This window comes from Phalacrocorax carbo, chromosome 9 (genome assembly GCF_963921805.1).
Source record: "Phalacrocorax carbo chromosome 9, bPhaCar2.1, whole genome shotgun sequence".
Lineage (NCBI taxonomy): Eukaryota > Metazoa > Chordata > Aves > Suliformes > Phalacrocoracidae > Phalacrocorax > Phalacrocorax carbo.
In genome coordinates this window covers 36,278,813-36,301,361 of record NC_087521.1, presented here as the reverse complement: position 1 = coordinate 36,301,361, position 22,549 = coordinate 36,278,813, and the positions used below count along the sequence as shown (strand labels likewise).

The 22,549-nt window shown below is 39.5% G+C and overlaps 1 protein-coding gene across 1 annotated transcript in view; it reads right to left on the bottom strand.

The window, feature by feature from the left end:
- The window catches only part of SOS2 (SOS Ras/Rho guanine nucleotide exchange factor 2), a 56,163-nt gene that overhangs the window by 5,536 nt on the left and 28,078 nt on the right, over positions 1 to 22,549 (bottom strand). The window contains exons 8-19 of the mRNA XM_064461179.1: positions 22,059 to 22,157; positions 15,880 to 16,007; positions 14,834 to 15,489; positions 11,935 to 12,016; positions 11,128 to 11,250; positions 7,600 to 7,703; positions 6,165 to 6,384; positions 5,064 to 5,183; positions 4,182 to 4,344; positions 3,142 to 3,259; positions 2,362 to 2,534; positions 612 to 728 (exon numbers count right to left, since the gene is read on the bottom strand). Of these exons, the coding sequence (XP_064317249.1) occupies positions 612 to 728; positions 2,362 to 2,534; positions 3,142 to 3,259; positions 4,182 to 4,344; positions 5,064 to 5,183; positions 6,165 to 6,384; positions 7,600 to 7,703; positions 11,128 to 11,250; positions 11,935 to 12,016; positions 14,834 to 15,489; positions 15,880 to 16,007; positions 22,059 to 22,157 (2,103 nt within the window). The remainder of the gene's footprint in view (positions 1 to 611; positions 729 to 2,361; positions 2,535 to 3,141; positions 3,260 to 4,181; positions 4,345 to 5,063; positions 5,184 to 6,164; positions 6,385 to 7,599; positions 7,704 to 11,127; positions 11,251 to 11,934; positions 12,017 to 14,833; positions 15,490 to 15,879; positions 16,008 to 22,058; positions 22,158 to 22,549) is intronic.

Sequence of the window (22,549 nt, the reverse complement as noted above, 5' to 3'; positions counted from 1 at the left end):
TAGAGATGTCTCCAGCTACTCAGAAGTACAATTACAACATATTAAAAAACCAAGCGTTCTAGAGAGCAACCTTTCTGCTTAAAAAAGAGCTCTGGACTCCGGTAGCTATTTTCTTAAAAAACAAGATTGCTACTCCTTTAAACGGAACCATATTTTGATCAGCAAGAAGGTTGCACCTTATCAGTTGTGGTATGCTTCTATTTTTGCACAATGCAAAACATTCAGACAAACAGAAATAAACTTCTACTTAAACAAAACAACACAATTATGTACAAAAGCCTTATTTCAATTAATATGAATATTTTATAAGATTTTGATACTGTGAAATCAAAAATGTTAAATGCTATTACATATTCAATTGAATGACTATATGCTAAGAACCCCACATTTAAGCTGTAATATTTTAGGTTTTGGGAAAAAAAGTTCATCCTAAAATATGCCAAAAGTAGTACGTTTTAGTAGCGACAAATGCCTGAAATAGAAGTATTTTAACATCATCTCATGATACAGAACTCTAAAGGAAATATATATGGCTTATTGAGTTAGCTACACATTCTTTTTCATAGTGGCTAGTGGATTTTTAGCTATTTCATTTGCAGGACAAGACTTACAAATCTAGGTGGTTGCTTGCAGTTTCGAGGTTCGATTTCTAATGACTTGTTGAAAAGATAATCTGTAAACTCTTTTTCTGGTATCTTCCCCATAGGATTGAGATTTTCAAAGAATTTCTGAATGAAACAAGCATCAATAATATTTAAAAAAATAAGCACATACATGGACTTTTATTGAAATGCTTGTAATTCACTGATTTAAAATCTAGCTTTTCACTATTCTGAAGCTTATTTCCAGAAAAAAATGGAGTAAAATGTTCCCTGAAATAAATACAGAACCATCAAATGTAAGAAACAATCAAGTTCACAGTAATTTTCCTGACATGAGAGGACGACCTTGATTCAAATAACTAGATAGGGTAAATGAAGTCTCTGTAAATTGTTTGCTAATATTTTTGACCACTGAATCACGCGCAGCACAGCAACGTTGAAGGCCACGCAAGAGCATCCGCTTGCCTTAAGAAGCTAACATCACAGACCAGGGAAGGAGCAGACTGCAGACAATGCAGTAGTGAAAGCAAAGGTTACGCTAATGCCATTTCGTACAGGTACTTTGGATGTGATCAATTAGCAAAGACCAGGAAGGGACAGAGGACAAAAGTAGGAAGGTCAGAGGCAGGGACAGAGCATGGCGCTAGGGCACAAGGACTGGAGGGAAGGCATGGCTAGGACAGGACTGGCACCAAGCTCCCCAAACGCCCGACAGCCCTGTGAAAGCTGCTCCTGCTGCAGCTGGAGTCTGGTGGTGAGCCACAGCATTCTCCATTTGTTCCTTTTTTCAGCAAAAATACTGCCACCCCTTGAACTTAATGCACTTCTTGGCTTAGGAATACAGTCAATCTCCTAAGCCTTTCCCAGACATGTCCGCAGCAATTAAATACACACTGCAAACAACATTTTAAACAGCAGTATTATTGCCCATTTAATTCTTCAGGTAGCCAGCTTTGTTGTTGCTTCCTGCCTGCTGCGGTTCCCTAGCTGAGATTGAGAGGTGTCCACGCTGCTGTTTTTTTGGGAAGGTTACAATTAGCTGTGCACTTAGGGAGTATGGCTGGCTACTTCAAGCTATTCTTTTAAATCATTATTCCCTCTATATAAAACCACCTACCTACCTACCTTTACCTGGCTCGTTGTTTCAGCACCTGCCTTTAAATTCCTTTAAGTTATCTGGGATTCACTAGTCTCTGTCTTCGCTAAGTAACCACTCAAGCATCCTTTCGGTTCTAACGATAATGCTGGCTGACAGCGCTGCATCTCCACATCTGCTTAGCTTCTGCTGTGCTGAATAACTGTTGGTATCTGTGCTGAACTACACGCCTCTGAGTGTTAGCGGGGTCCAGGGGCTTTGGTCACAGGTGCCATTACAGAATGTCTGAAGGACTAAACGCACCAGGCACGTACAGAGCGTTTTAGGTTAAAGGCAACTGATTTTTCTCCAAAAGGTTCTACTCTTTAGTTAGTACGTCTTATTTATTCTGTTTTGTTGCCAAAAACCCTCTCTGATACCAGGCTGCAGAACAAGAAGGGGATGAACAAGACCCAGAACACGGCATCCAAGTACACAAATCCCCACTTCTAGCTGTCCTTTGCTGTGGTACTTTGTTGTCTACCAGCCGCTGTTCCCCCCTCTTCTGATGGTCACTGATCACACAAGATTAGGTCTAGTACTAGAAGATTATTTGGCAATTTTTTATTGTGTACGTTCTTTTCCCTTTCCTATCCCCAAACCAGATATTTAATGCTGGATTACCCGAATTTCCGGCTCTATCCGTAAACAGTAAGGCTGATTTTGATACTGCTGAATTTCTCCTGTAATTTCAGCCACTTTTCTCCTCTTACTGAAGTTAATTAATTCTTTCCCTTGTCTTTTAAGGAAGTCAGGATTCCCTTCTTCTGTCTTCAAAATATTTGTTAGGTATATTCCTGATAAAAAGAGAAGTATTGAATTTCATTTTCATTCCAAGAGCTGGCTTCATTCTTTCTAATGAATGATAAAGAAGTCTTAGCATAGGCAGACCATTCCCTTTAACACTCCAACAGTTTATTCACTGGCAAGAATGAATCAAGTCTGCATTTTACATAGGCACAATATATTACTGAAATAAAAGATTTAATTTCCTTCACATGAGATCCTGAGTTTAGAAAAAAAACACCTTCAGGTCATCGCCATAAACCGATTGCCAATGTGGAGGCAGTGTTAAACAAAGTAAGGTAATATTCTTACCCATATAATACCAGTAATCCGTATGCTAAACTAGAATAATAAATTTTATATAGAAGACATTAAGTCTTTTATCTGATCCAGTGGAAGGTATCCCTGCCCATGGCAGGGAGGTTGGAACTAGATGATTTTTAAGGTCCCTTCCAACCCAAACCATTCTATGAAGTCTAAAAACATTACAAACCTAGGTCAGGAGTCAAATTTTTTTAGAGCCAAACACAACCTTGAACACTTAAAGCGATAACAACACATCTGCATCAAACTCAAGACTGACACGACACAATATTAGCCTGCCCTGGTGTTACTTACCAAAGAAAGGCACACAGGGTGGATTGATTGACTTGAGCTTAGCTAGATACTTTTTAAAATGATCTTGACTTAATTCTACTGCTTCATCCAAAACTCTTTTTTTTCTTTCCTGTAGTGCCTAAGTTGTCAAAGAAAAAAAAATAGGGATGCAAAACTTCGCAATAGTACGGTTAGCAGAAACAAGGCAGTTCCCTAGCTCTCTTAGCAAAACTTAGGAACTGAAATTCAGATTTGAAAGAACCTCTTTTGTAAATGGCTTGCTCTGGACTACTGCACTATCAGTCCAACAATTTAGTCATGTGAATCATGAGGCTACTTGTAAACAGACTATTAATTTTGCATGTAACAAAGGCTTCATACTGCCTTTCAAAGACATACAAAACTCAGAACATTTTACACACGCTATTTTTTCCTATTTGAGTCAAGGGAGGCTTTGCTGCCAAATCCTAGGCATTTCTTTTCCTTCGCAAGTGAAAAACGGTGTAGTAGCCTCTCTTCCTACTGTCCATCTAAACCGTTTCAGCAGCTATTTGTTTTTGCCTGTGACAGTCTGAATTTTCTGACTCTCTCATCCAGGAGAAGTTCTTGCAATCAACTAAAATCCAAGTTTTAGCTACCCCCTCCCATGCCCTTCTACCCCCACATATTTGGTGTAGGTAGGAAATGCGGCCGTTCAAGCCTTCCAGTCCGGCGTTCTCAGCCCCGGGATCCTCCTCTTTCATACCCTTTAAAATGCTGAACTGAAGCAACAGGTTCATTTCAGACAGGTTAATGCACAACAATCGAATGGCCATGGTGTTTCCCCTTTTTGGGCTAAATACACATGAGAAAACATCTGCTGAAAAGCTCCCCTTCACATTACAAACCCTCTGAGACACCCAGCCCGTCTCCCGTGTTTTCTCATAAATAGCTTTGAACATTTCACACTTGTTTTCTTCCAAGTGCGATATAGATAGTGTGGATTTCACGTCAGAAGCGTGAGAGATATATTTCTGGATTCTTATTATTTTTTTTCCCCAAGAGCAATGCCCAAAACTTACCTCAAATGTGTGATCTAGTCTGTACACTGACACAGAGTTGACGGCACTGACGATCTCCAAAACGCCATTGAAATTATTCAGATCTTGAAAAACCTGCAGGATTTCTATAATCCTACTTAGCACAGCCACTCGCTCTTCAAAGTTCTCGGTTTCCACGATGCACCTAATCAAAAGACATAATTTGAGAAACACTGATAAATAAAACCTGACATTTTGCTAGCTACTAAATAAAAAATTTCCAAGCAGAAACGGTACAGTACATCCAGTATGCACATTTTGGCTCGCTCTCAAGAATCTCAAGTACAAATTCAAATAATCACATCTTACATATGTTCGAGTTGGAAAGCCAAGAAAGGTTTTGGCATATCCTGTAAAATAATGAAGCACACCCCAAGCGAGATGCAGGATAAGCAGGGTGACTCTTATGCTGCTGTATCTACAGTAGCATTTTAAATTGGCTAGGTTAGGTAAACACAAAAGCTGCTACACCCTTCTCACTACGGCACCGGCCATGTCCTCAGAAGTACTTAATCATCTCATACAAGAAGGGAGTGAGACTAAGATAAGGGGACAGCCACAACAGCGCTTTCATCAGAGATGCAGAAAAGTGGTGCCGAGTCCTGCACTGCCTTCAACACCTTTTGATGTACTGTAGAAATGCAAGTAGGACCCATGCTGAGGAAGTGGATGTACTGGAAAAAAATACCTTCTAGTCTCAGGAAGAGGGAGCATACGCGACTGGCATGGCACACACCCCTGAACCAGAAACTGAAATTACTGTAACACCCTACAGCCACCTCAAGAAATCAAAGAGCAAAGTAATGTTTCTCTCTGAATTTCGGTAGGAGTTAATGCCACTACGCTATCACCACCTGTACTTACTTTTCAAACCAAAGAGTAAGATTGGTAGTATGACGAATCATTTTCAATAGATTTGGGGAGTTAATTTCCTTATCTTCTTTAGTCCACACACTACCAACGAGTTCAGAAGGCTGTACTGCCCTGGTAATGACAAAGCAAGATGCAGAAGAACGCTCAATACAAATAATAATTGTATGTTCTGTGTTTGCATTAAAAGATTATTTCTTCCCTTAATCACTTGATATTTCACAAACGCAATCCAAACTAATCTACAGCAAAACAGTTACTTAAAATAACTTTTTGACGAGTATTTGACTATAGGAGGAAATACATTTTTATCTTAATTAAACTGGCATTTTTGTATAAGTATTTTCAGATAAGAAAAGTACAAAGGAGTAAGTTTAATTTCCTGAAAGCATAAGAAAGGATCTTAAAGACAGATAGAGGTTTGTTTTGTTTTTTTTTTAAAGTAGGAAGCTGAAGTACTTTGAGCAACCTGAAGTGGCCTATTCCCATAGAAAACCTGCTGTCACTGAAGCATTAAAGGATGCTTCACCTTCGAGTTTTGCAAGACCTCAAAGAATTTCTACCCAGCAAAACCTACGTCTCACATCAGGGCTAGCTCTCTTTATCACAGGTAACAACAGAGCTGGGAAACAGCAGAATACTTATGGCACCAGACAAAAAAAAAAACTCTTCATAAATAGATTGGAGGACCTTGATGTCCCCATGCTGGGGTTACATGCCTATAGCACCTGGGCCTTTGCTATGCAGCTCTAAAGGGAAGGTCCAGAGACAATTGTGTTCTCTTTTTATGACGTAACAAGCGTTTCTTATTAACGTAACACTGAGTTTGCTTTTAACAAGGAGACAATACAAGTTAGTATTATATACAAGTAATATTTTAGTGTCCTTCCTGGTACTTATTTATGCTGTCAGTCTGATATGGAGATTAAAACACCATTTTTTTTCCTTGCGTATTTTGCTATTGATCAGGTGGCAAGAAAACCTCTTTCCATAAATTCTGAAAGTCAAGGGGACGTACTTTTGACTGATTCTACTCTATAGGACTCTTTCTTGCTCAAATAATCTCAAAAAGACATGTATCAGTTCAATGCCTACCTATAAAGGTCAGACTCAAGAAGCGTCAGCTGTCGAGCAATTTCTATAGGATGCAGAGTCATGAGGTCCAGCGTTTCGCTGTGCCCAACACGCCAAATGTGCCACTCGATTGGGGGAGGTGGGCTCTCAAAGGTGATGTTGTGACTAATTCCATTTGCTTGAGCTTTCTTTCTCTTGATGATTTTAGCAATTGATTCCACCCACTTCTTCATGGATTTTCCTGCAAACAGAAACCATTAACCCCCACCTCTTTTTAATACCATCCTAACTGACTTTTGATAATTTAATAAAGCTAATCCCCCCCCGCCCCAAATTGTACATGCACACAAAATTCTGCATTTCTGTATGCAAATTAATTAGGTTTGTAGTTCCCTATTTTTTTCTTATGGGTTCTTGCACCTGTATCAGTTGGCAAATACAGACACATGTGAACGAATTCTTGGGTGCTCAGTTATGTTTAACCACATTTACTGACGGCTTTTGAATGGGGGGGAAAAAAGTGACCCTGTATACATTGTATTTTACTTTTTCCCCTCAGCTGCAGCCATCTCCACTTTGACTGCTAGCTTCATCTACTTAGAGGAGAACTAAAAAAGTAAGCAAGCAGCTTTAAGTGAGGTCTTTGCACCATGCCGTACTAGTGCACTGCAGAAAAAAGATTAGAGAAATACATATTCACAGCATCAGTCCAACATTTACAGTACACAAAATGTGGAAAAGATGGGAAGTACCTTCAGCAGTTTAAGACAAATACCTTTTAAGAGTAACTAAACTGAATTATTCCTCTCTGTTCAGAATTGGTTAGCATGGAGACCTCTGTAAGAGACAAACTACCAGCCTCTAAGTTTGACTCAGAATTATATTGCCCAACATATGGTCTGGCAATCCGAAGCGTAAAGTCTAGAATTGCCAGGATAATGATTAAAATTGACATGTCAACACTGTTGCACTCATAGGCTGCCAAAAAAATCTGCTAGCTTGTAAAGGCTTGCTCCAGAGGAAGCCATACCAAACGGGCCAGGTATCCTCTCCTAAACGGATAATGATTTTCAGCTGGAACTTTCAATAAATGGGAAAAGAACAAGATGGAAAAAACTAGTCTCAGTAACCAAGAGGGAGAGAATTCTCTACGAATACAACACGGGGAGGAGGAAGGTGACAGTCTGAATTACAGAGTCGGGCAAGGATGAACATTTCTGTCCAGAAGTAAATACACGGAAGGTAAATATCATAATGATTGAAGTAATTTTGGGTAGTTGTTTAGGCTCCAGGCCAAAGCTTGCTCATGTAAAGGAGAGTCTCATAAACAGCTCAATTAAAGGCATTCAAATTACTCATGTGTGTAAAAGATATTCTCATGCCGACAACCTGTCAGGATTAGACCAGCAGGTTGTACCAAAACGTGGAAGAACAACAGGACCACCGACTACCATACCTCTTACACTGGAAATAAACGTCTCCAATCTCTCTAGTAACTCCAGATCTCTTTCAAAGTCATAAAAATGGTGCTCTACCCAGTGACGAAAAACATTTAATATTCTGAGGAAAGAGAGAAAAAAATAAAATATTATGTTTGTTTTTAAGGACTTCCAAGGCTCACCCCATGTAAACACTAAATAAATCAATTCTACAAAAGCTGACTTACAGATTCATGTAGTTGACTACTATCAAAATACATAGAGACAAAGGGGCAGAACAAAGACTAGGCATGGCACCAACGACCACAGAAGTCCCCAGGTATTTAAAACCTAATTTTCCAGTCTCAGCATATATATATATATATATATATATAGTTTGGTCATTTTTGGAAATCTTAATTAAAGAATGCTAGTCATTTCAGAAGAGGAGAAAACGTATCAAAATCAAATAAAACTGGTATTTCTCATGTAATTTTCTCTTTTTTTTTTAAACTAAAAAACCCTTAAAAAGCTAATTAGGGTCTCCCATTTTTAATTGTTTCTTTCCTATACACAAATTTCAGCTTAGAAGTTGTTGCAAGTGTACTGCCCTACTTTTACAACTTTTTAGTTACACAAATGGCCATAGTAGATCCAGTACTTCCTTTAAGGGTAACACTAAACTCTCCATTTTTCTCTACACTTTCTTTAACAGACCACTCAGAAACAAGCCTCTAAAAGTGAACTACAACTGCTCTTCTGCCTTCTACTCTTAGGATGTATCAGAATAAAAAACCTGGTTTGCCTCTTCTTCAGGTAAACAAATTGAGCTCATACCACAAAACTCTGATTTATCGGGGTGCACCGTATCACCTTACCTGAAGAGAGAGCAAAAATCTCCTACATCAGCTACTACAACAGATTTTCCCAGTGCCAGTCAGAGAGGTGGGACAGGATGATGGGGCTAAAGGAGAGCGGACAGCCTCAGAGGAGACGGCTGCAGTGAGATGTGGTTACTCCTGCACCGTCGCCTTTGCAGAAGTGTCTCGGCTGTAAGCAGAGTGCTGCCGAACTCGCCCACTCTTCAGAGCTCAGGCTATTAAGGTAAACCAGTGCTAACTGCGTATCAGACTCCTGTTTGCTGTGGCTCAAAAGCTGGGGTGAGAACATCTTGAGTGGGACAGGGCAGACACCTGACTGTAATCTGCCAGTCCGTTGTGAGTCAGAGCACTAGAGAAGCTGGCTGGTTTAGCTTGATCAGATGAAGTGTGCTCTATGTGAATACATGGAGAAGTAAACAGTTCTCCCCAGTGTGTAAGTTAAAGAATAAGGTTTATCCCATGAAAAAATGGCTACCCAAACAGATCATTTAGGCTGGAAATTCATGATAGCTTCTAACTGTCAAAGGAGTGATGTTTTGACACAAGCTCCCAATAACAGTAACGCAGGATCTTATCTAATCAGTCTTTGCCTTGGAGATATCACTGTAGGAACACTGAAAAAGCAAGAAAGATTGCCTGGTTCTGCTGACTCCATTTCCAGCTTAGCACCTCCTCTTTCTCATGACCTCACATGCATTTCATCTAGTCAAAGACATTACCATTTCCACGCCTGTGCACTGCACAGCACGTCTACAGCATTTTCTACAAGATGGGGAGTAAGTGCTGGGGAGGGAGGGGAGGGAAGGGGGGGGGTGAGTATCTTCACATTCTCCACCTTCTTCCCTAATCTCAGATCTCTCTGAATTAAAGGTCAATGCTATTAACAATACTGGAAATTACAAAGTGCTGGGCATATCAACCTAGCAGCTCAAATTCAGACACTTATTTTCAACTGTAACACAGTTGAGAGTTTCAAGCTACTAAAACACGTAGAACCTCCTCAATTGAAAGATTAACTATAAGTCACAGAAAGGTGTGTGTTAAATAGCAGCTTTAAACCACATCTCTGATAGAGCAGGCACTCATAAATGGACTCAGCTCACCAACCATAGCATAAATTAGATAGCAAAGAGTAGCTGTCGCAATAAGAGGTATCTCTCAAACAAGGGAAGAAACCAGAGACCAAAACCAAAGACCCTGGAAGCTTTGGAACACGACACAGGTTTCAAACAGCTCAAATATAACGTATGAAGGCAAAAGTGCTAAATCAATTTTGGAAATGAATAGCAAGAAACATGGCTAATTACTGCCTCAAGCTTTTCTACAGGTTCCAGTTCACTGGTAAGCACTTGCCCTGCTCAGCTACGCAGTCAGAAAGTGCTGCAGGAAGTTACATTTGTACCAAGCAAAGGGGCACCGTGAGGAGGTCCCAAGCAACTTCCAGCCTAGCTAGTAGAGGAGGCGATAAAAAATAGCATCAAAAGCAATACAACAGCCCATTCTGTGTGAGTTTCTGTGAAGGGGCTCTATAGGCACCTACGTGGATGGATGCAGAAACAGTTACCAGAAAACAGCAAGCTGAGACCAGGACAAGTATGCACTGAGAGGCAGCATGTGAAGCTCTCCCAGGAACTGATAACTCCAGGGACTAGTGGTCTTGTTGAGCCCAGAGGAGCTGATAAACAGAGAACACCAAGGGCTTGACAAATCTGTACAAGGCCATGAACACACACAACTATGAAGGTTACACTGAGGCTGTATAACTCGGACTACATCCAAGAAGGTGGTGGCAGCTATGCATCGACAAATGCTACAGTATTACATACGCATTTGTATTTTTTATATATATACACGCACACAGGTATATGATGAAAATGGGACTCCTAACTTTCTGAACCTTGCAGGTACCGGCATGTCAGTATGACCTTTCACTTTGGGTAAATTGCTGTTTGTCCAAACAGTTAACTACGAATGACTGTGGGCAGTAAGGCAACAACTGAGTGTATGGTGCGTATAGTATTTCTGCCATTAATAGTAACATCTTGATGCTACTAATAAAAACGGTTTAATGAATAAAAGTTGTTTTAGCACATATTGGTTGTGATCTGTGCCTCCTCCTGACTTGATCCCCCATCAGGGAAACAATTAGCCTCATTCATGCTAGAAACACTTAATTGTTCCCCAAGTTAGCTTGGTCAGCAAGACCTTGAAGATTCACTGCAGCCCGTTGCAATGTGCACCACAGACAAGAGTCTCCCTGTCTGTGTGCAAATACATCAACGGGGCTGGGAAAGGGAGTAAAATACCAGCAGCATAGAAAAAAAATGGAAACAGAGAAACTATCTTCATAGGGCCTGTTAACAAGGAATCCATTCAAAATGCAGTCAGAAACACTTTCAGTTGTACATCTCTCACCCACACCCGCTTTACATAGCAGCCATACAGCGTTCTTGTGGGCGGTGATCACAGCTGTGAGCGGCACAGAACCGACGTACAGTTGCAACAACAACAGAAGTCAGTATGACTAATCAGAACATGATTTGGGATATTAGCCTGGTTGCAGACAGTGTAAGTCCCTACTTGACAGCACAGCAGTCTCCAAAAGAGATTACTGTCTCCAGCATCACCATATAATCAGTGAACTAAAATATGGCTTTAACAGAACAAATTTAAAAGCAAATAAACCTGAGTTGCACAGGCTGGACATATTCCTTGCGAAATCGCTTAAGGTCTGCACTGATAGGCTGTTCTCCTTTCTCGATAGCCAGTCTGTCTGCTTCAGTAGGCTCAGGCTCCGGGATTTCAAACCTATGAATAAAAGTACCAAAAAACTGATGGCAATTAAGATAAAAACACAAACCTTTTATGCAGGACATGAAGAGTAATTGCATTTTAAAAAAATTCGGTGCAGTGAAACTGAAGCACTCATATCCAGTTTGCCTGGAATTCCCTCCTCCCCTGGCTATGTACTGCTAACACACCCAGCTCTCGCCCCGGTAATTCGCTGGTTCTCTGGTCATCACAAGATGTCTAGACTGGGATATAAGGTTTTTAACTACCTGCTACCTTGATTAAGCGAAGATTAGAAGAAAGCTTAAGAGCAGCTTTATCACACTGTATTAAAATGCTGTTTACATGAAGAGTCTGTACCTTTCAAACAAACTGCTTAGAACATTTCCGTTCTTATTTGCATCGAGGCTTAGGCATACTCAAATACACTCTCATGATTAAGTTAAGCAGTTCAAAACATTACCACCCCACAGCCGAGGCACCCCAAGTGCTCTAGCTAATAATTCAGGTAGCTCATTTAACAAACTGCGAAAAGGAAGCTTGCATTAAAAACTTGAATCACTGTATCCCATTTTAGAAGTTACTGTTTCATGAGCTTCACTAAAACGTGCGCCACACGGCACAGAGAACCCGAGCAGAAAAAGAGCAGGGGAATGAACACAAAGCCTTTCAAGGTCTTCCGAAAGGATGACCACTGCTCACCTTTCAATCAGTAAACTCAGCAGTTCCTGGGGCTTGCAAAAGGAACGGTATGTGGTAAGGAAAGTACGTACAAAATTAGGATCTGTAAACAGAGAATAAGGAAATGATAATGAGCGGGTTTTTTATCCAATTGCAAAATATCAGAAATAAAATACATATATACTCACAGAAAAAGCTTAGAGTGCAGCAAATACACTAAGGTTATAAGTTGCTTAACTATAATTTGAAAAATACCAGAAATAAGATTGCTTGTGAAATTTTCACTTAGTTCTTTGATGCATCTCCCCTGTAACAGTATTCAGCTGCACATAGTATGTTCTCTCAAAACCTGTGTCTCAGTCTTGGCATGTGGAATATGAATAGGCAGCTATTCCACAGTTTCACAAAGACAAAGAAAACACGGTAGAACTAGGCTGTCTACTCTCTTGACATCAAAAATACCAATGCCACCCCGACAAAACGTTTCTTACCTGTTCTTAAAAAATCTCCAGCAGTGGGGACTGCACACCTGCCCCAGCCACACCACTGCCACACACAACGACCCTCTGCAGAGCAGCCAGCAAGGAAAACAAGACAAGCTGCAGAGGCCTTACGAAGCAAATACCTGCAGTAGTTCAAGACCTTGCACCTCCAAAATCCATCGCACCTCCCTCCTGCTGTTTCTCACCGCCACAGTAGGTGCGTTACCACAAGACGTGCCCACCCCGCAAGCCACCATGGTTTTATTGGGCCCACTCTGCTATATTAGAAGTATTAAAGGAAAAATATTGCTCCTGTAATTTCTTTCAATTCTCCTCTCTTGTACAGGGTTTCTTAGATCGTGAATAAGCAGGCTGATAAACAAATCACTTTACTGTGAGCCACAAAGGGTCATCGCCTGGCCCTAATCCTGACACCCCTGCAGCAGACCCCCTCACAAGGGTAAAAGCAGCACTACCCTGCTACTGTGCAGCAGCTTCCCGAGCTGCCTGGGAGCAAACGGACGCTGCAATACGGGAAAACCAGGCCCAGAGAAGTGCACGTGCATATGCTCTCACAGAATTGTGGATTTTGGGGTTGGTGGGAGTTTATTTTTTCTTGCTGTTCTGTAAATAGTCTTGAATCTGTCAGCATTAAGTGCAGGTAGCTTACACCAGCAGTCTTCAACATGTGGGCAGGGAATTTCTTCCAATAAGCCCACAAAAGATTAAGACAAACACTGCTTTTAAGAAGGCTTAAATTCCCTGCAGAGCACTGCTCAACATTTTTAGGGGATCCATATACAGGAACGTGCTTGCAAGCTGAAAGTAATAGTGCTCTCATTCTGTGATAATGCTGCTGAGTTTGCACCCTAGTCCTGCGCTGGCCTGTTCCACATCACATCTACTTTCACTCTTCAGTACTATTTATGACATTTTAAAAGTAAATATTCCTCCTACCACTGAACAGGCAGGTAGTATCTCTTCTCCACAGGCAAGATTTGTGATTCTTTTAAAATGGGGACTGCTACTCTAATCTGTGTAGGTTCCTTTATATTATTTTAAAAGTTATTTTTGTAAATGTAATTCCCAAGAAAATAGAAAATACAAGCAATGTACTACGAATAGTGGCTCACAGTTTAAGTTCCAGAGTTTTAACAACTCTGCATCTGCTACCTCCCATGGTATCCTGGTATCAGCTGGGGACTTCCTTGACATGACAGAGGTCATTCTGCAAATGCAGAGCCTGTGCACTGCAGCAAATCTGAAACTAATGCAAACCTACAATAAACTGACAGTTAAAAAAAAAAAAAAGCAGTGCATCTTGACCTAAATACAAACAAAACGCATCACCAAGATCTGCTGAGAGTCCCCCCACATGCTGTTAGTCATCAAAATGCCCTTGTGGAGGCTGAGGGAGAGGATTTTGTTAGTCTTGGCTCCAAACACTGTTTGGAGAAAGCGCACAGAAACCCAAGAGGCAATGCTTTCATTGAAGATTCCCAAGGCCAAAGTGGCAAGTACTTGCGCTATAAAAACTGAAGTTACGCTAGCCAACTAATACTCAAATACACCAGTTCATTCAGGAAAAGAGCTAAGTTTACATCACATTTTTGGAAATAGATGACTTGGGACTCTCAGAGAGCACAAGTACAGATCACTTGCATCAATACTGAGCTTCAATGGGGGAAATGATCTTTTTAAATTTATTTTTTTTTAATACACAGCTCCTCACTCTCTAGGCTTAGTTTTACAAAAAAGACTCACTTAAATACCAGGCAGTTTTGTAAAAAGCACAAAAGGAGATCACTACTATTTGAGAAGTTCTAAAAAAATCATGCTCCACTTCCACCAGCACCCCTATGTCAGCTTCACTGCTGCCCCTTTCAAGCATTCTTTTCACCTGAAACCAAAGATCTAACATTTTCATCAACATCAGCACTTCACGTAACTACTTTAAGGTTTCATTTCTGTGGCTTTAAGATAGTATTTCACAGGAAAGTCTGAAGAATGCCAATTGTGATTTGCATCCTTTTCTACTGAGGGACTTCACAAAGCGGCCGGTCGAAGTATAATAAACATAACCTCCAACCTTTCTCTTCCTCTGCAGTCACTCAGCCTGTAACTGCACCACTGCTTTAGCATGATGGTCTCAGGAAATACACCAGTGGCTCCTATTAGACCACTGATACTTTTTGTTGTTGTTGGGGGGGTGAAGGGGGGCTTGCATGCCCAGAGTTTTCTTACAGCTTTGCCAGCAAAGCCAGTTGATTTCATAACAGATACTGGTGGTTTTTTTTTCCTGAAAATGTTGCTTTACATTTAACTATACACAGAAAAAAACCCAAACAAACAAAAGATAAAAGGATTAATTTCATCACTCATACAAGCATGACCTTAAGAAACATATATATATATATATAAACAAAAGTACAGGATACCTGCATACATATGGTACGTTAATCTTTCGATTAATTTCACAACTGTTCCTCCTTTGATGATAGGAATGCCATTCCTGCTTTGCAAGTTGTCCTCAAAAACAATGTTATCCTCTGAGTCTTCCACTACAAAACGATACACGCTTGGGCTGGGCAACCTCAGTGGCTGTTCATTTTCTTCTTGCAGTAATACTGAATCAAGCATCCTATCCAGAGTACTGCGATACTGGAGGGAAATCAGAGCTGCCATCCAATTACTCTTCTCTTCAGCAGACTTGGCAGCAAACAGTATACTGTTTTCATCTTTAGACACCAGTTCAAAAGCATGTTTGTATTCAGATGTGTCATCTTTATCAATAATCTGTATTTTCCTCATGATAATTTTTTCCTTCAGTCTATACTCCGCGTTGCTGTAACCAGGAAGCCGTGATTGACCATGATTAGTTTTACAGCTGATCATTAAACCATCAAACAGAAAGATGTGGCGTTCATGTTTGGCTCCTATTTTTGTCAAGCCACCTTCCATTATGAATTCATTACAACACTGCCCAATATCTTTGCCTTCCCAGCCATCAATATTTTTCTGGATTTCATTCATTTTCTTGATGGCCAAGTGCTTGCTTCTTATTTGTCGGTTATAGAAGCGACAGACTGGCTCCCTTGAATAAATAAAAGAAAAAGTCACAATGGGCACATTCCACATTTGCCTTCCCAAGAGACCAAAAAAAAAAAAACCAAAAAAACCCTAAAGTAACTGTTTATATCATTATTTATCTGCTCTAAATATGCCCCAATCAAGTTTACTGTTCCAAATAAACCACATGCACTGCTTTGGTTAGGGAAAGAACAAGATATTGCCATTATTCATAGAAGTGGACTGTGACGGTTTTGGGCTGCTACTCCATTTACAATGAAAACTGGGATAAAGACATGCCTTGAAAAGGAAATACACACATTATCTAACAAAAAAAAAATTACAATTCCTTCCACATCATTTATCTCCTTCTCTGCCAACTTTGGGAAACCAGGGTAGTTCTGTGGATGATTACCCAGGCCGACGTCTTGGGGAGTGTTTGCTGTAAATGCGCTCCATGCTGCACTGCAGATTCAGAAGAGCAGTAATGGCTTGTTTTAAGCACTCCCGATCCTCTTCATCTTCACTGCACTCCTGCAGTTGCTGTGACATAATAAACATTTTTGTTTCAGATTTGTCTAATTTATAAAAGGGTAGGAAGACTTACAAACATCCTCACACAGGGTTACCTGAAGTACTCAGTGAAGTTGGTGACTTCAAGTCAATGCAAGAGTTATTACTAGAAGCACAAACTAGCTATGCATGTAACTGAAAATATTTGTCAGATATTCAGGAAAAGTCAGCAGATACTCAACAGGAGAGAGGAGGCGGCAGATTAGAAGGATAACGCTTTACCCTTTCGCTGAGAGCCAATGCTAATTGTCAGACACTGTTTTTCCTGTTACTTTTCCAACAATGTCCTGTTTCACCACTGATTTTATTAAATTGTTTGGAAGTTTGAAATAGGCGAGAATTAAATGGGGTTTTATATAACTATGTGTAATATTCCTTCAATGAGTCAATTAACATTTTAGAGCAAATTTAAAAGTCAGAATGTCCAAGAACCTCTCTGCTTCTTACCATTCTAAATTCCGCCATGTTCAGCAAACTCACCTATTTCAAGAAATGTCATTTTTGCATGTTGCAGACTAACACAGTAAAAGAAAAAAGTCTGAAATTCAAGATTTGCTACTAATAGCAAAATGTAAAGACGGTGAGAATCAGCATATTTCCCTTTTATAAAGACTAGATCCGTCTCTACCACTAGGCAGAAACTTCTTGAATTAGGAAATTCAACAGGCTTTCATGTCATCTCCATACACTTGGTACCATTATGCTTTGAGCAAAGCCTATTCACGGAGTTCCTCTTTTTGGTTCTTTAAGGTGATCACTCCTAAAATACTACTGATATAAACAAGAGAGATTTTTCTTTTTAATCCCTTTCATCTTAAAGATAGTATCATTTTTTTTAAAGAAGATTTAAGCAAACAGATTGCTGGGCAAAATCAAGACAATATGCCACGCAGTTTTGGATAAACTCTGTTTTACCTACATACTTTAAGAGAAATCTTACTTACAATCACTCAGCATGGCAGAAGCCTTCTTTTCCTTTCCCCACTACGTTCCCTCAGCAAGGATATGTAGCTTCCTCTAAAAGTAATTGAGAGAACAGGATTTGACCAGATTGGTCCACTCTCTTCATGTAATTTAAATTCCTAAAATTTTTATTTTTCACATGCCCAAACAACCTCCATCTTGCGTATTAGAGAAATGAAAGTTTCATGGCCAAAAATTTCTGGGAAGTTTATGAGCTGAGGAACAGTACAGGGAAGGGAAAAATGTCTACCTCTGTGGAAATCCTTGTTTTCCTTACTATCGGCCACAGAAACGCAAAGAACATAAAAATGGTGTGAAAAGATGACAAATGCAAAATCCTGAAGGTAAGAAAAGCTACTAAGTCTGATAAAATACTCTTTCTCCTCACATGTCCTGTGCAGAATTTCTTGCACCCTCCCTCCAAAGGGAGCTGTGTTTGGCACTTAACAGACACCAAATGGCGTTTTGCTTTTACTGTATTAAAAAAGAAAAAATACACATATTTGGAAGTAATTAACCCATTTCTACACCTTAATGCATAGATCCCTGAAGATCAGGCAGATTACCTGAAGCACATCTCATTCTCTGTAATCACTGGACTAATATCTGCTTTTCCAAATGCCAGTTCATAACAAGCATCTTTCCAATTAAAAGAGCAGATACAAAAGCATAACATACTTGCTAGACAGAGGAAATATGTAAATCTTTAGAAAAGGAGGTCCTGCTTATGCTGCATATACTTAAAATACCAGTGATGATAAACTGAGAATATTAATTTCTCAGTACAGAAAACTGTCAGAGAATAGTAATGAAGAACACCGTCCACTTAAAAAAACTATATCATGGTGATCCTGTGGAATACTGACTGGGGTTCCTCTCTCAGTCAATGGCTGTCAATGATTAGGTAACAGCGGGAAAGATCAAAAGGTGGAATTTCATACGTTTTGGATTACTTGATAACAACATAGTGAGTCATATGCAAGAATTAGGGGCAACAATCTGCCTGCAAGTCACATGAGAAGGAAGGATATACTCTACAGTCAGCACAGGAAAGCCTTCCTGGACTTGATCAGACCTCTGCTTACCTTCAGGATTTTTATGATATATCTAACTGGCACCATGCTCAGGATTTGGATGGGTTGTACGACCCCTCGAGTTCTTTGCGTTGCGTTCAACAAACAATATTTCTGGAACTCTGGTGTCAGAGACATTTATGAACACACACTTGGAGCTTGAAAGTTCGATGGAACGCTAAGCTCTCCTCTACACTGCCAACATTAAGGTGCTCATGCTTGGAAATGTCAAGTATAGTGCTTTAGACCCGAATAATCTGATAATCAATTAAAGATGTCACAATCAGAATATATTTGGGTTACCCATTTGCAAGATCTACCAACTTTTGATCACTACCACTTTTTTCCTACAAGACAGTTTTATTTCATTAGCGTGACTTCCTTCAGCCTTTGCTGTCATCAGTCATTCCAAAACTACCTACAGCACGTTCATTTGCTGTCAATACTTGAACAAGCGATCAACATTAAAGTGACATCAGGGCCTGCCCTCTGACTCAAGGTGTTCAAAGGCTATTTCCTGGTGACCTCTACACGGCTGCTAATGAAGAGCAGACAAAACAAACAAATGCAACAAGGGGGTCTCAAAAGCACATCCAACCCCTGTGCCTCTTGCTTCGGCAAAGGAAGAGTCTCTCATGCAGATCCAGCACCAGAGGCTGCAAAAATGAATTTTTGCACAAAGGGGAAAAGTTCTGGACCCTGAAATAATTTTCAGGCTTTTCACACTTTAATTTCCTTCACTTTAGTTTTGCTGTTTTGCAAAAGAGCAAACACTGAGGCCTGCGCTCCTGTAAATCATTATTTTATTTACCTCCCAATTCACTAGGGTTTTGGGTAACTTTCTCTAGGAGCAACAGTGTCAGTCTTAGCTTCTCTCCCTACTGAAGCGTGAAAGCATTTTGAGTATTCTGTTGCTTTTCTGCTTCCATTTTTATTAAGTCTTATTCAATCAAGGTTCCTAGAGACAAATACAATGGTAACAAGGAAGCAGTACCAACAGTTTATAATATATTAATATTGTTGAATAAATACCTTCTCTATCCCTAAAAGACATTGCTTTTTAAAAATCGCTGCTGTAAATTTAAGATGCTTTCAAAACACAACAAAAAAATTCAAGTTTAAACCTGCAACTGAAGTGATCACAACTAAAGATTCTGCATTTATTATTATTCACTACAGTGTGATACTGAAGATCTCTGCTCTGCTCTATATTCACAAGGTTAGAAAGACTCAAGACAGCCAAGTGTCACCCTCTGCAGCTGAATTCTAATTCTATTCAGAAACCTTGTATGTTGTGGATAAAGTTCGTATTTCATCATTTTCACAACTAAAAATTCCCTCGTTACAAAAGGTATTGTATTATATTATATGTCATGCAACGTCCTGCTGTGTTGTTATCCAAGTTCAAAACAAATAAAAGAAACAACTAAGTGTTTTTGCGCTGTCTGCCAGGCCTCATTCTTCAAAGATATAAGGCAATTTTAAGAAGCTACATGTATAACCTGATCCTATCAATATTAACTGGAGTTACGAGCAGGCTCAGAGCTCCCAAGAGACGGAAAACTCCTGCAGCACTACAGATTTAAGACAGGCTATCAAAAACAAATTATCTTCTCTGTGCCATGGTTTAAAACATAAATAGTAACCACCCTTTCCTGTCACTGAAGAAAAAATTACGAAGTTTACATGCAAAGCATTTAATCTTAAATTCTGAAAACACCCTAAACTGCTCAATAAGGCATAACATTAATGTTTCTCTAAAAAGCGGACAAAAACTACACAGCTTGTAAAATCAGTTAAATGTTTAGCGTCTCCCAAAGCTGCAGCGTATGATTTCATTCTTTAATTTCATACTGATGCACTCCACTTCCCAGCTTTAAGGCACAATGGGTCATTAATTAGCCTGACCTTCAGCATAATACAGGTCACTAATCCAATTACGTCTTTTAAATGTGAAAGAAGAACATTTTAAGAAGTTCCAGACCATTATCGTGTGCAACTGACCCTTACAGAAAGGGAAGCTCCACTATTTTGAGAGAGACATATTTACGAAGCTATCAGTGCTCGCTTCACAGCAAGGCTGGCAGAACCCTGCCGTGCTTCTGCTGCCAGCCTTTAGTTCTTTGATCAGTTTATTTTCTTTTGGAAGATGTCCTTTAAAGAGGTCATAAAACATAAAGCTTTATGAAGGCAACTATGACAATGTAAAGTTTCTGTCTGCAACAGAGTCAGCACAGTAATCTAGAGAAAAGTTCACTGAAGTTCGGGTTATTTGGGGTTGGTTGGGGTTTTTTTTTTAAGCTTTGTTAACTTTTTTCTAAACTGACTATCAATAGAAATGCTTAGAGGCTTAGAATTTATTGACACCACTTGGATTTAAACCTTTATATGAAATATTGGTCATCCATACGTTGGAGGTGTGTGGTTCATGGGTCAAAATAAATCATCCTTATTTTCACTTGTTTAAATCAGGATACGCATAAAATCACAGGAGACATAATGAAAACAAGACTAAACTTAAAGAAATAAAAAAAGGAATATGTGCCAGACATTAGCTATAGACCTGGGCTTAAAACAATTGCCATTTTTTGGATTGAGACTCTTGAGAAAATGTTTTATTGTATTATATGTAAGTTCTATGTTGCAAAGCTTCCTTTTCTTCCTTCATACAAGTAAATCCTTTGAAATACAAAGGAATACTATACATACAACACACATGACATGCCTGTACAACACTGCTAGTATCACTTTTTACATTGAGAACTTGCAAGTGTAATTTCTGCTGCTATTAACAAAATGTCAGCTATAGCCAGAGGATATTTCACCTGTTTAATTTAAGTATATCCCAGTTAGTTAATAATTCACTTACCCTTATAAGCATTACGAACTTCCCCAACACAATGGAGCAAATAGAAACCTTTTTTTACGTTATCCTCAGCTACTTAAAAAAAGCTCCAATCTAAGTGTTTTTCACGATACTGCATTTTCTACAGCAATGTTATTTCTTCTTATTCAAGAATGCTTATTATAAATTTCAGATGTTAAATTTCTGCTGACTGCTGGCCTCTCTTCTCATAACTCACAGCAAAAACATTTGCTTGTAAGCAAAAAGTTACATGCTTAGTTATTTTTTGGCTTTTAGCTGTTATACCCAAGGGAAGTATCTACTGATGTGAACCACCTTGCTAGCGCACACCAGAATAAAATACGTGCAAGTGATCTGTGGTCAAACCAATAGAGGCTGTTCTAAAATAAGTAATGCCTCAACAGGCAGAATTGCTCATAAATATGGACTAGATGCCAACCTAAACAACTTGTACGGTAAGACCCCTGAAGTTATGCCCTACAGGAATAACTTTTTATCATCTAAACCAGAATTCCATAAAGCCTGACATTTCATCAACGTCATTTCTTTGAAGATAGAAAGTAAGAAAATAATAGTGCTTATTCATTCCTGCTCAATATGGAGAAAAGTGTGGTATGCTACAAAAAATGGTGGGTTTTGCTGTATTTCTTCCATTTAGGACTCAGGACAAATGGCTGAACATTAAGAACGGATTATTCTGACCCCATTGAAAGGAAGCACCTCCCCAAACCCCAAAACAGGATCAGCTGAGCTGCAACTGGAGCATGACTTAAGGCTGAGGATACTGAATTAAGCTTAGCTTTTCCTGAGCGAACAAAAAATTCAGAACTCAAGGAAAGAAGAAATCAGATTTGCATATTACATTTTTAACTATACCAGAACTCAAGTTCAATAAGGTTTAATAAAATCTAGTTACTTAAAATGTTCATATCAGAGCAACAGATGCTTTTGAAGACCTTTTTACATTATTTTACTTTTCAGTCTAACTGGTGTCAAATTACTGTTTTCATATCTGAATTTTCAGAAGCAGTAAGTAAAATCTAGCTGCCTGTTTAAAAGCTCAGATTCTCCCCATTAAGACATGTCTTTGGCAAGAAACAAGAGCGTGGCTTCATTTACCTGTAGTAACTCAAAGTAGTGCAAACAATGATAGACTGGGATAAGCATCAGTCGTGGGAGGACATATCGCACAGCTTCTTTAAACCCTTCAGCAGTAGACTGAAAAGGAAAAATAAACAGGGTTACTTACACTGAAATACTCAAAACGGAACCGGACAAAGCCCTGAAGTTAGCACTGCTTTGAGCAAGATGGTTGTGCCAGACACATCCAGGCTGTCCCCTCGGATCTATATTACTCTCTTCTTACATCTAGTAGTAAAAGAGGACAATAAAGTATGCAAAAACATTTCTGTCTCATGAGACTCTTTATAAGATTCAGAGACACATAAATGCTCTGACATCAAGCAAACAGAACCTGTAAACACACTCGTCCTGCAAGCACCCTTATCCATCAACAGCTTTGGGTGGATTTTGATGCATATGCACTAGGGAACCCATAGATCTGAAAACACTCCTAACCCCTAAGAGAAGCTGGCGCAATCTCCTCCTTC